Raw genomic sequence first — 14,195 nt, 5'->3', positions numbered from 1 at the left:
TGTATTTTATGTATATGAGTACTCTACTTGCACATATGCCTGCATACCAGAAAAGATCATCAGATACCATTACAGATGGTTGTGAGCCACCACGTGGGTGCTGGGAATTGAACTCAGGACCTCTGGAAGAGCAATCAGTGCCTTTAACTGCTGAGCCACTAAAATTTTGTTTGTTTGTTTGTTTGTTTGTAGATGGGGTTTCTCTGTGTAGTCCTGCCTGTCCTGAAACTTGCTCTGCAGACCAGGCAGGCTTTAAACTTAGAGATCCACCTGCCTCTGCCTCCCAAGTTCTGAGACTAAAGGTGCACTACCATACCCAGGTCCTTTAATCCCAGATCCTGGGAGGCAGAGGCAGGCAGATCTTTGTGAGTTCAAGGCCAGCCTGATCTACACAGAGAAACCCTGTCTCAAAACCACCAACCCTCAAAAAAAAAAAAAAAAAAGATTTCATTTTATATTTGTGTTCACCTGTGTGTTTGTATGTCCACTACTTGTAAAAGCAGTGCCTGCAGAAGTCAGAAGAGGGCATCAGATCCCCTGGAACTGGGAGTTCCTGAGGGTTGTGAGCCACTGTGTGAATGCTGGGAATCAAACTCAGGTTCTGGGGTTGATTTTAACTGCTGAGCCATTCCTCCAGACCCAAGAATATTTTCTTACTAAGGTCTCTTTAAATAGTTACCTGTATTTTCTTCTACTTTCATATTTTATCCTTGTGTTTCTTGTTTTTCAAACAAACAGCCATTTAATCTTGACTTTTTTTTCCTTTTTGCAGTTAACCTTCTCCAATCCCCTCTACCCTGCTAGATCCTGTGAAAGGTGCGAGGGAGGAGTTGACCTCCATAACATTGAAATGGGTAACAGGTTGTCAACATTTCCTTTGACGAACCAACCATCCATTCATCAATGTGAAATGTTGATGTACAAGTTGTGTTTTCCAATCTGTGTCTGTCTTAGGGTTTCTGTTGCTGTGAAGAGACACCATGACCATAGCAACTCTTTTTTTTTTTTTTTTTTTTTAAGATTTACTATCTTAGCTATTTATTTGTTGGTTATATGTTTGAAACCAGGTCATGCTGTGTAGCGTTGGCTGGTCTCAACCTTGCAATTCTCCTGCCTCATCTTCTCACACGGCCCCAAGGCCAGCATACTGTAACCATTTCTAAGTATACACTTCAGCAGAATTATCTTCATGGTATTGTGCAGTCTTGGTAACTGTATGAAATTGCAGCTGTATCCCTATTAACCACCTCCCAGTTCTCACCCCACCCACCCCACCCCACCCCCAGCAACCACCATTTTCTTACCAAACTTGATGACTGTAAGTAGCTTGTGTCAGCGGAGTCTTACACTATTTGTCTTTTTTTTCTTTTCTGAGCAGTATTCCATTCTCTGTACAGACAGTTCCTTCATCTCTTCCAGGACATTCAAGTTGTTTCTAAGCTTGGCTGTTGTAAATAGTGCTGCAGTGAACGCAGGCATGGTACCTCCTCCTTGAGATGCTGATTTCAGCTCTTGTGATGAGTACCCAGCAGGATTGCTGGATCGCACAGTGGTTCCTGTTTCTGTCTTTGAGGGACTTCCATGCTCTTTTCTACAGTGGTCTCACCATTTTGTGTTCCTACTCACAGTATGTGAGGGTTCAACTTCTTCCACACCCTTAACCGCATTGTCTTTCTTGTGGTGGTGGTGGTGGCCGTTGGTTGAATTTTTTTTTTTGCCGAATGCCGTTTATTGAAGGAGGGAGGAGGTCTTAAATACAGGCTTACAGCACAATGGGAGAACCCTGGAGGGCAGAAGTTCGCTGCCGATGTTTTACAATCTTATAGCAATTCTTATAAAGGAAAACATTTCATTGGGGTTGGTTTACACTTCTAGAGGTTTAGTCTATTATCACCCTGGCTGTGTGCAGGCAGATACGGTGCTGGAGAAGGAGCTGAGAGTTCTACATCTTGATCTGTAGGCAACAGGAAGTGAACTGGGCTTAGCTTAAGCACAGGAGACCTCAAAGCCCTGACTTCCTCCAAACAAGGCCACACCTCCTAATAGTGCCACTCCATCTGGGGGTCATTTTCTTTCAAACCACCACAGTACCCTTCATTTCTTCTCATCTACTAAAAAACCATTTTTGGCCAGGCGGTGGTGGCGCACGCCTTTAATCCCAGCACTCGGGAGGCAGAGCCAGGCAGATCTCTGTGAGTTTGAGGCCAGCCTGGGCTACCAAGTGAGTCCCAGGAAAGGCGCAAAGCTACACAGAGAAACCCTGTCTTGAAAAAAAAAAACATTTTTGTTTATACTGTGTCTGCATGTGTGTGTATGTGTCCCTGTCCGTCTGTCTGTCTGTCTGTGTGTATTCCACAGCATGCTTGGAAGTCAGAGGACAACTTGCAGAATCAGTTCTTCCCTTTGCTATGGACTGCAGGTTATTTGGTCACAGTGTGAACCCTGAGGTTGCATTATGTACATAAAGTCAACCATAGGTCAAGAGGTGGAGCAAGCAACCAGTTGACCTGAAGTAACCATAGAGAGGGGAAGTTGAGAGGTCAGGGAGAGAAGCACAGGAAGTAGAAGGGAGGGACAGCTGGATGGAGGAACTTTTGTTTCAGAGGGCTTAGAACAGAGCTTTTCCTTCTGACACAAAGGTAGAGGAGGAAGGTCACCCCGCTGCTTTCTCTGCCTCTCTGAGCTAGCAGGTTTTCACCCCAGCATCTGGCTCCCAAGTCTTTATTGGTAAAATAAAAGGATAGAGACTTAGTCAGAAACAACATTTGCCTCCCTACAAGGAGGCGGCTGAGGCAGCGGCAGAGGTAGCTTCAGAGAGACTCGCAGGCTCCCTGGGCTGCAGCCTCAGCCTCAGCAGCAAGGCAGAGGCTGTGGCTGCAAAGTGTAGTCAGCGGCTAAGGCTAAGGCAGCAGGAGCTTCAGGCGCAGCCGCTGTGCAGCAGATATAAAAACAACAGCCGTGGGGTTTTTTTTTTTTTCAGAGCTGAGGACTAAACCCAGGGCCTTGTGCTTGCTAGGCAAGCGCTCTACCACTGAGCTAAATCCCCAACCCCAACAGCCATGGTTTTTTTGTTTGTTTTGTTTTTTGGTTTTTTCGAGATAGGGTTTCTCTGTGTAGTTTTTGGTGCCTGTCCTGGATCTCACTCTGTAGACTAGGCTGGCCTTGAACTCACAGAAATCCACCTGCCTCTGCCTCCCAAGTGCTGGGATTAAAGGTACCACCACCACCCAGCCAGTTCTACCAAATGAGGATCAAATATTCAAACATATGAGCCTATGGGAGCCGATTTTTTGTTCAAACCACCATGATACTTACCACCAAGGCTCAATGACACAGTTTCCATTTCCTAGGTGGCAATGCAACCTTACTTATGAAATTGAATTGATTGGACCCTATTTCTCACACTGTGGCTGAGATTTGTGGTATTCTGATATTGGCTTAGGAAATCACCCATTTCCACTAAGCTTCCCACTTGGTTACCATGGGATTGTAAACACCTTTTTTTCAATGGTGATTTATCTATTCGGTCTCAGAAACCACTTCTGCTTCCTCTTTTTATTTGGCATTTCCATATGCTGGCTTATTCTCTCCCCCCCTCCCCTCTTCTCTGGGGCTGAGGACTGAACCTACACCTTGTGCTTGCAAGGCTCTGCCTACCACTGAGTTCAATCCCCAACTCCAGTTTGTTTTATTTCATTTGTCAAAGAAAACCTATTATCCTTTCTACTGTTTTTTGTTGTACCTATTATTAGTGTTAACAAGTCTGTAAATAAGTCTTCCTTCTGCTTTATGGTGTTGACTTTCTGAAATTGAATCCTCTAGTTCACTTGTTTTCTGCCTTTTTAAAAATATTACTTATTTTTATGTTATGTGCAGTGGTCTTTTGTATGGGTGTATATCTGTGTGAGGGTGTCAGAATCCCTGGAACTGGGGTTACAGACAGTTGTGAGCTGCCATGTGGGTGCTGGCAATTGAACCTGGGTCCTCTGGAAGAGCAGCCAGTGCTCTTAACTGCTGAACCATCTCTCCAGCCCCGCCTCTTTTTTTTTTTAAGATTATTTATTTTTATGCATACAATATCCTGCCAGCGTGTATGCCTGCAGGCCAGAAGAATGCACCAGATCTCATTATAGATGGTTGTGAGCCACCATGTGGGTGCTGGGAATTGAACCCAGGTCCTCTGGAAGAGCAGTCAGTGCTCTTAACCTCTGAGCCACCTCTCCAGCCCCATCCCACCTTTTTCTTTTTTTTTTAATGAAAGAATTTAAAGACTGCAGATTACCTACAGATTCCACATGCATAAAGTTCCTATTTATAGATAATGTATATGTGTCTGTGTGTCTGTGTGATTGAACTTATAGCCTCTGGTACAAACATTCTAAGGCTGTCACAGCTTCAGTCCTAGGGTTTAATTTTATTTTCTCTTTGAGAAAGGGTGTTGTTATGTTTATTGTTGGGTTTTTGCTTTTGTTGTTGTTTTCTGAGACAAGGTCTTTTATGTACAGGCTAGCCTGGCTTTGAACTTGCAGTCCCCCTACCTCAGGCTCCTGAGTGCTGGGATTATACGAATGTGACACCACACCACATCTGTAAGTGGAGTTTTCCTGTCCTGACTGCCCGCTCCCTGTGCTGGCCGGAGCTGGCCGTTGCTTTATAATAACCACACAGAGACTTAATATTATTTATAAATGCTCAGTCAATAGCTCAGGCTTTTTACTAGGTAACTCTTACATTTAAATTAACCCATATTTCTTATCTATGCTTTGCCATGTGGCTCATGGCTTGTTACCTCATCTTCTACATGTTCTGATTGCTAGGTGGCCGGCTAGCATCTCCAGACTCTGCCCTTCCTCCCATCATTCTCAGTTTGTCTTTCCCACCTAACCTTATCCTGTTCAGCTATTGGCCAGTCAGCTTGTTTACTAAGCCAGTCACAGTGACAAATCTTCACAGTGTACAAAGGGATTATTCCACAGAACCCATCTGATGTTAGATTTTGGTCACACACTGTGATAGAAAAATCTCGGGCTGGAGAGATGGCTCAGCCGTTAAAGGCTAGGCTCACAACCAAAAATATAAGAGAAAAATCTCTGTGTTGGGGCACTTATTAAGGATTTTTTCAGTGGCCAATGAATAATTGGTGTTTGTAAATAAGGGTTCTGAAGTGGATATTGATTTTTTAAAGGGATTTTAAAAACTTGTGTGTTTTTGTCGTGTGTGGGTGTGTGTATGTGAATGCAGGTGACCACAGGCTTTGGGTCCCTTTGGAGCAGATGGTTATGAGTTGCCTGACTTGGGTGCTGGGAACCAAACTCCGGCCCTCTGCAGGAGCAGTGGGTGCTTTTAACTGCAAGCCATCACTATCCCAGCGCGGGTGTTTCTAAGGGCCGTGTGAACTTACTGCCAGCTTGACTTGCCAGATTCTGGATGAAATTAGAGCCTCCAACTATTATAGTGTTTTGTTTTGTTTTTTGCCTTTTAAGACAGGCTCTCTCTACATAACCCTGGCCCTCTTGAACTCACAGAAATCTGCCTGCCTCTGCACACCTCCCCCACTCCCCTGCTCCCCAAGTGCTGGGATTAAAGGCATGTGCCACACCCTGCCTTCTTATTGTTTGTTTTTGTTTTGTTTTGTTTTGTTTGTTTTTCGAAGACAGAGCTTCTTTGTGTAACACTGGCTGTCCTGCTGCTCCCTCTGTAGACCAGGCTGGCCTCCATCTCACAGAAATCCATCTACCTCTACCTCCCGAGTGCTGGGATTAAAGGCATGCGCCACCACCACCTCAGAGCATCACCTTGAATTTCTGATCCTCTGCCCTCATCTCCTGAGTGCTGAGATTACAGCATGCACCACCACAGCCTGTGTATACCGCCCTGGAAATCAGACCCAGGGCTCCACCATCCTAGGTAACCACTTCTCTGAGCTGCATCTCCAGCTGTTTTACAGCCTTTTAAATTCCCCCCTGTGAATTTGGATACAGTGCTTGTCCATGACTAACATTCTCTACCCTGTTATTTGTCCTTCTGCATCTTGACACTGTACCCTTTCCCCCAGCACCCCTCTGCTCCAGAAGAGACCGTAGAATGCTTCTGTCTCCCTCCTGTCACAATTACAGAGCAAAACAGATTGAAAGGCAACAGGTTATTAAGTTTCAGCTTGGCAGATCATAAGCATGATCCCGGGAAAGAGCTTTTTCTAGTGTATGGAGTACTTTGGGTGTGCCTCCCTGTAATTGTTACAAGTTGAATGACATGAAAGGCTTAATGAGGCAAATGTGAATTTGTTTGTGTTTTAGTTTGGTTTTTAGAGAGAATGTCTTGCCCTGTAGATCGCAGTGGCTTTAAATGTGAAATCCTTCTGCTTCAGCATCCTGAGAGTGCACCACCATGTGGGCCTTTTTTTTTTTTTTTTTTTTTTTTTTCCTTCGAGACAGGGTTTCTCTGTGTAGCTTTGTGCCTTTCCTGGAACTCACTTGGTAGCCCAGGCTGGCCTCGAACTCACAGAGATCTGCCTGGCTCTGCCTCCCGAGTGCTGGGATTAAAGGCGTGCGCCACTACCGCCCGGCCCCATGTGGGCCTTTTTAGACAGGGTCTCTCTCTGTACTCCTGGCTATCCTGGAACTCACTATGAAGACTGAGCTGGCCTCTTTTTATTTTATTTTATTCCTTCCTTCCTCCCTCCCTCCCTTCCTCCCTTCCTTCCCTCTCTTCCTTCCCTCACCTCCCTCCTTCCTTCCTTCTCTCTTTCTTTAGTTAGTTTTTCAAGACAGGGTTTCTCTATGTAACAGCCCTGGCTGTCCTGGAACTCAGTTTGTAGACCAGGCTGGCCTCAAACTCATAGAGATCTGACTGTCTCTACCTCCCGAGTGCTGGGATTAAAGGTGTGCACCATCATGCCCGGATATTTTTTATTTTTTAAGAAATAAAAGCCACTTGTGATTTGTTGAGTTTTGATGAATTAACTTAAGTCTTGTTCCAATTATGAACATTCACTTTTATTGTACCTTCTTGAAAAAATAAATAAAAAGGAAAGGCCATGTCTACTCCTAGGTATGGTGGAGGAGAAAGTTTATTGAAGATAAGAGGGAGAGCATAGATAGAAGTGTGGACCAGAACATCTAGGAGAGTCCAGAGTGGACATGACCAGCCTGAGCTGGGCCATGTGGAGAGGCAGGGAGAGGAGAGAGAGGGAAGAGAGGGGAGAGAGGGAAACCAGGGGCAGCAGCCAGGAGGCCATAGATCCAAAAGGGACAAACCAAATGTGTGGATTATATTGGGAAGAGCCTCTGGGGGAAGGGCAGCCCAGCCCTTGGGCTGGAGAGTTCAGGGTAGAGGGTGGGGTATGCCAGCCATATCCTTTAACACACAGGCACTGAGAGATGCTGGGAGAACATGGAGGCCAGGTCCACCAGGCACCTCAGTGTAACACGAATTGTTAAACAGTCTTATAAATAGAGAATCCGGAGCCAGATATTGGGTGATTTCTGAAAGATCAGAGAAACAGAACAAGCCACAGCCAACCTCACCTCAGCTCCTCAGCCAATTCTGTTTCCATGAATCCTCAGACTGAAAGCTTCTGAGTCCTGACCCCTGAGGGTCTCAGTTGAACTGCTGCTGAAAACCTAAAAGCTTAAAGGCCTCTAGTTCCTGTTCTCACGCTTTATATACCTTTCTGCTTCCTGTCATCACTTCCTGGGATTAAAGGCATGTGTCTTTCCCAAGCAAAGACATGAGATCTCAAGTGCTGGGAGTAAAGGTGTGCGCCACCATGCCGGGCTCTGTTTCCAGTGTGGCCTTGAACTCACAGAGATCTGGATGGATCTCTGCCTCTGGGATGCAAGGATTAAGGGTGTGTGTGCCACCACTGTCTGTCCTCTATGTCTAATCTAGTGGCTGTTCTGTTCTCTGACCCCAGATAAGTTTTATTAGGGCACACAATATATTGGGGGACACAGTATATCACCACACCTCAGCTGTTTGTCTGGGTTTGAAACTTAACACTTTCCACCCCACCTGTGGCCTTTTCCCTTTATGGGGCTTCTCTCACTGACATCAAGATGCCTGTATGCCATTGACCTTTTCCAGCATGGCTTCCGCTTCTTGGCTTTCCCCACTCTCTCTTCACAGACGGATCTTGCACTTGCTATTGTATATCCATCCATCCATCCATCCATCCATCCATCCATCCATCCATCCATCCATCCACCCATCCATCCATCCATCCATCCATCCATCCATCCACCCATCTTTTTTTGTTTGTTTGTTTGTTTTTGAGATAGGATCTCACTATGTAGCTTTGACTGGCTTGGAACTCTGTGTAGACCCAGCTGGCCTTGTATTCACAGAGATCCCCCTGCCTCAGCCTTCCAAGTGCTGGAACTTCAGGTGTGCACCACCATGCCCTGTGCTATTGCAGATTTCTCATCTGGCTGCTGCTGAGAGCATCTCTCTATCTAAACCAGCTTTGGAGCTTCCGTTACTATGACGTCTCTTTGCTCCTCTTGTGACATCTGCTCCCCGAGTGGATCCATCCCTCTGAGCCTCCCCAGGTGTTCTGTATCTGGTGGCTCTTGGGTGTCGCTTCCTTTGTGGCAAGTGTTGTTGGGCAGTGGCCAGAGGGTAAAGTAGTTGGGCGATTTTTTGTTTTGTTTTGTGTAGGGTGGGGATCAGTCTCTCCTCCTCTCCCAGCCTGGTTGTTTTCCTGAAGGAACCCCTGGAATTTTGACATCTGTTCCAGGCCTCAGGGGCTGCTGCCTAGTCTGTTTAGCATATACTCTGACAACTGGCTGTTTGGGCCCCTGGGATGGACTTTATTAATTTATCTATCTATCTATCTATCTATCTATCTATCTATCTATCTATCATCTATCTATTTTTGAGACAGGGTCTCTCGATGTAGTCCTAGCTGTCCTGGAACTCAGTCCTCCTCCCCCTGTCTCCTGAGTGCCGGCAAACTAAAATCTCAGCCACCATGCTCATTTCCAGAGAGGGGCTGCATCTGCCTGGAGGAAGACCTGCGTTAGGATCATTTGTAGGAAGGCACGTTCCTCCTATCTTAGGCTTCCCCAGGGCGACATTTCACTCGAGGGCACCTGCACTTGGCAGTATCTGTGGCCGCCCTGAGAGCCTCAAGAGCTGCCCTGCCCTGCCTCTAGTTCCTGTCCTCTGCTCCCGGAGCACCAAGAAGACACTAGTTTCTGAACTGTCCCCTTTTCAGAACCCAGGGTGGAGCCTGCAGCTCGGGGTCATGTTGCCCACCTGTGTCCCCTCTGCTGTGATGTCCCGGAGTCCCACCTCTTAGATTGTGGTTTTGAGTCTGCATGTAAATGAACGTGGGGGTTCAGGGGAATGTATGAGCAAAGGCTTCTGAAGACACAGTGGATGAAAACTCAAACTAACCAGGATTCATTCAGAAACCAAATGCATAATGACTGAGTATTTCTGACTCAACCTTCGTATTGTGCAACTTCGCTCCAGCCTTTTTCTGAACACAAAGATGAGCACTCTGCAGTGTGCATGCCCTAATGCCGCAACCCAACACGTGCCGCCCGCAACACCTCAGCTCAGGTTTAAGACTACAGTGCTTTATTTATTTTTAACTGCACATACAAAGTTTTCTGCTCTTGTAGAAACATAATGATTTAATTATGGAACTATTCTTCAGCATAAGCCTATCAAATAAGTATGTCTTTAGAGTATATTGTTAGACTGTTTGGTTTTTTTTTTTTTTTTTTTGGTTTTTTCGAGACAGGGTTTCTCTGTGTGGCTTTGCGCCTTTCCTGGAACTCACTTGGTAGCCCAGGCTGGCCTCGAACTCACAGAGATCCACCTGGCTCTGCCTCCCGAGTGCTGGGATTAAAGGCGTGCGCCACCACCGCCCGGCGGTTTTTTTTTTTTAAAGAATTTTATGTGTATTTTTGTGCAGACTTTTCCCCGCATCTGTGTATATGCACCACACGGTGCCCACAGGAGGAAGAAAGACTATTGGAGCCCATGGGATGTCATTTAGAGGCAGTTGTGAGCCACCGAGTGAGCGCTGGGAACTGAACCCAAGTCCTTTGTAAGAACAGCAAGCGCACATAACTGCTGAGCCATCTCTGCGATCCCCAGAATGTATGATTTTATGTTTTTGTTTTTATGGGTTTTTTTTTTTTAGCTTTGGAGTCTGTCCTGGATCTTGATCTGTAGACCAGGATGGCCTTGAACTCAGAGATTCGCCTAGCTCTGCCTCCCAGTGCTGGGAATAAAGGCATGCGCTACCACCGCCCGATTGAATGTATGATTTTAATAAATGCTTTTTGAAGAGCCAGTGAATGTCAGGAGCTATGAGATTACAAATGCATGTGGCTTGATTAGCACCTAGTTAAATCTAACACTGACTGAACCCGTGAGATGGCTCAGCAGGTAAAGGTGCTTGCCTGTCGCTGGAACCCACATGCTGGGAGGACAAAACTAACTCCTACACACACACACACACACACACACACACACACACACACACACACACACACACACACACTTAAAGTTGCTGTTTGATTTGGTGACTTTCGTAAGAAATCATGGAATGAATTTTGGCTTGGAATGAGGGCAAGAGTTTCATCAGTTTCTGAAATATTCCTAAGTATACTTCTACCATTTTGTAGTATGTATCTATGGGAATAGACACGGTCACTAATGACAATAAAATCAAAATATTGATCATCTATGAAAAATATTGAAGGTGTGGTGCCTTGTGGTGCCATGTACTCAGCCAGAACTTAATTTTTTATATTAAATAAGCAAGCACATCCATCTCAGTATGCAGATTTAGTTTTCCTTAAATGGCAAAATTCCATGTATACCAAAGAATTATTTTGAAAGATTTCTTTATGATTTATTATCAGTAAATGCTTGATTTATATACCTGTATGTCTGGGGTTGTATAAAACTTCCTCAGGTGAAAGGGGGTCATGAATGGAGACTGCTTAAGCAGTCCCACAGAAGGTACTTGCAGAGAAATAGCATCAGTTGGGCCATCAGCAAATAAAATACCATTAAAAATATTCCTTCCATTCTGGGTGGTGGTGGCACACGCCATTAATCTCAGCACTTGGGAGACAGAGGCAGGTGGATCTCTGAGTTCCATGTCAGCTTGGCCTACAGAGCAGTTCCAGAAAAGTCAAGGCTAACACAGAAAAACCTTGTCTTGGAAAACAAAAACAAAAACAAAAAAACAAAAAATCCATTCTAGATTTTTCCATATTATTTATTTTTAAAGAGTCTCCTGTAGCCTTGGTTGGTTTCAGACTTGCTTTGTATCTGATGACCTTGAATTTCTGATACTCCTGCCTCCACAGCCCAAATGTTGGCACACAAGTTTATGCTGTGCTGGAGACCAGACCCAGGCGAGCACTATACAAACTGAGCAACCATCCCCAACTTCTTAATTTACGATATATAGTGAAACAAATATGAACAGGCACAAAATAATCCTCAAATGTCACTACCTGGAAGCATTGTAATTTTATGCATTTTGTTTGTTTGTTTGGTTTGGTTTTTTCAAGACAGGGTTTCTCTGTGTAGCTCTGACTGTCCTGGAACTCGATCCGTAGACCAGGCTGGCCTCAAAGTCACAGAGCCCCGCCTGCCTCTACTAGATTAAAGACGTGTGCCACCATGCCCAGGTTGTTTTCATTTTCTGAGAGTCTCACTGTGTTGCACTGGCTGACTCACAATGTAGACCAGCCTGGCTGGGATGCAGAGACCCACCAATGCTGGGATTAAAGGTGTGCACTTTCCTGTCTGGCTTAGAATAGTAGTTTTTATTTCTTTGTTTTGTTTTTGTGGGGTTTTTTTTTGGGGGGGGACAAGGTCTCATGTCTGTCTGCCGATAGTGTTAATAACTCTTCTAGTAAATTTCCTACCCAGAGAACAATCCATCTCAGTGTCCTTTTGAACCCCACAAAGATCTGTCAATACTGTATATATCCATATATGTGTGTTTTTATTAATCTTTTAAGTTAGCATATGAGTTAATGTGTTTCATTATGGCACTTCCACATGCAGACAGAGCTGCCCTCTGTCTGCCTCCTGAGTACTGGAATTATAGATGTGTGCCACCATGCTTGGCAACATCAGATTCTTTTTTTGTTTCTATTTCAAGACTGGCTTTCTCTGTGTAGCCCTGGCTGTCCTGGAACTCACTCTGTAGCCCAGTCTGGCCTCAAACTCAGAGATCCACCTGCTTCTGCCTCCTAAATGCTGGGATTAAAGATGTACGCTGCCCCTGCCTGGTTGACATTGGATTTTTGAGTGCTTAAAAAAAGGTTCCAGGTTTCTCTTTTCTCTATTTCTTACTTCTTTGTTTTCTTTTGTTTTTCTTTCTGAGACAGGGTCTGTCTCCATTGTTCCGGTTATCCTGAAACTTACTATGGAGAACATGCTGGCCTCAAACTCACAGAGATCCACCTGTGCCTGCCTCTGCCTTCCAAGTTCTGGGATTAAAGGTGTTCGTCCAGCCTCTACTTTCAAAAGGCAGAGAACCAGTATGTTTATTGGCTTCTCAAATCGAGGACCCATATGACCATCTACACACACACACCAGCACCACCATGGTGATAAAGTACAGTCTACCTAGACTAAAGTTCTGGTAAGGGGGTCACAAAAACCCACAGAATTATGATTGAACCAACTGAATGTGTGTGTGTGTGTGTGTGTGTGTGTGTGTGTGTGTGTGTGTGTGTGTGTGTGTGTTGAATCTGTGTTATGGTTTGGCTGTGTCCCCTAGAATTCATAGGTCCTCAAAGGACCAGTGTGTAGAGACGAGACCTTTTGGAGGTGGCAGGTCATTTGTTGTAGGTGTGACTTTGCTCTAAAGGAGCACTCTCTGGCTCACTTGCTCTGTGTCCCAGGGGCTGCCTTGGCCTTTGAGGTGCAGCGAGAAGCCCCCCACTGTGATGGAGAGGCTGCTATGCTCTCTCTTGGACTTCACAACCCTCAGAACTTAGAGCTAAGGAAACCTCAACTCGATAGACCCCCTGGTCCGGGGTGTCTCCCTTACAGGAACAGAAGACTGACCAACACAGCCTGCTTCGGAAGCAATGTAAAAGTCACATCTGGGAACTATTTTTTTTAAAGATTTATTTATTATGTACACAGTCTGTCCATGTACCAGAAGAGGGTACCAGATCTCATTACAAATGGCTGTGAGGCACCATGTGGTTGCTGGGAATTGAACTCAGGACCTCTGGAAGAGCAGCCAGTGCTCTTAACCTCTGAGCCATCTCTCCCGCCCCGTGTGAACTATTTTTATGGCACCTTTACATTCATTTATGGTAGAGGCAATCTGCCCAGGTCTTGCTAGATGTTTGATACACACTCTGTTATCGTGCCAACTTTTTTTTACAAGAATTGGTAAACTGGCGGGGTAGCTATTATTTTGTTGGTGTAGTCTGGAGTCTTGATGGTTTCCTCCCTAAGGAGGAAGCTGGGCCTGTGTGACATGTTGTCCTCATGGTTTGTTCTCAGAGGCTGCTTCGCTGGGATCTCCTGGGCTAAGGAGACAAGCCAGCCCAAAGCCAGGCCCAAGGACTTCTTGATTTGTTTCTCCCTTTGTTCTGAAAACTCTTGTTGGCTTCAGAGAAACTGCAGTGAGTTGATTCTCATGTATCTGGAGAAGATGATGTAGAGGCGGCGGAACCAGAGGAGCTGACTGTGGTGGCAGGACATGGCCTTCTGGAAGAATCGAAGAGGACCAGAGATGGACACTGGCTCTGGAACTGTTATTTTCAGATCTCCCCTTCTCCCCAGAGCAAGGCACATCAACTCACAGTTCCCTACCCCAACTCTAAAGAGTCTCAGGGTCACCTGCTCCACTGCCAGCTTTTTTTTAAGATTTATTTTATATGTATGTGTATGCTTGAGTACATGTATGTGCACCCCTTAGGTACAGTACCCATGGAGGCCAAAAAGGGTGACAGAGCCCCTGGAACTGGAGTTATAGATGGTTGTGGGCTGCTCAGTGTGGGTGCTGGGAACTGAACCCAGGTCCCCTGCAAGAGCATCAAGTGCTCTTAGCTGCTGAACCATCTCTCCAGCTCCTTATTTTCACTTTACTGATGCTGTTATGTATTTCTGAGTTCCCTAAAATGAGCATTGCCATTTATTTATTTCAAGTTTTTATAATCAGAAAAAAAAGCCCAAGTCATTGAAAAAGT

The 14,195-nt window shown here is 45.4% G+C and overlaps 1 protein-coding gene across 6 annotated transcripts in view; it reads right to left on the bottom strand.

The window, feature by feature from the left end:
- Positions 1–9,891: 9,891 nt before the first annotated feature.
- Positions 9,892–14,195, bottom strand: part of Pigl (phosphatidylinositol glycan anchor biosynthesis class L) — a 61,805-nt gene continuing 57,501 nt past the window's right edge. For 5 of the 6 annotated variants that reach the window (XM_006973557.4, XM_076542589.1, XM_042284192.2 and 2 more), the window contains one exon: positions 9,892–13,713. In XM_006973557.4, coding sequence (XP_006973619.2) covers positions 13,615–13,713 — 99 coding nt within the window. In that variant the 3' untranslated portion in view covers positions 9,892–13,614. The remainder of the gene's footprint in view (positions 13,714–14,195) is intronic. The other variant, XR_006075426.2, reaches the window with a different exon arrangement.

The sequence above is a fragment of the Peromyscus maniculatus genome, chromosome 8, assembly GCF_049852395.1.
Source record: "Peromyscus maniculatus bairdii isolate BWxNUB_F1_BW_parent chromosome 8, HU_Pman_BW_mat_3.1, whole genome shotgun sequence".
Lineage (NCBI taxonomy): Eukaryota > Metazoa > Chordata > Mammalia > Rodentia > Cricetidae > Peromyscus > Peromyscus maniculatus.
Note: the sequence above shows the minus strand (reverse complement) of the source record. Positions and strands in the feature narration are given on the sequence as shown.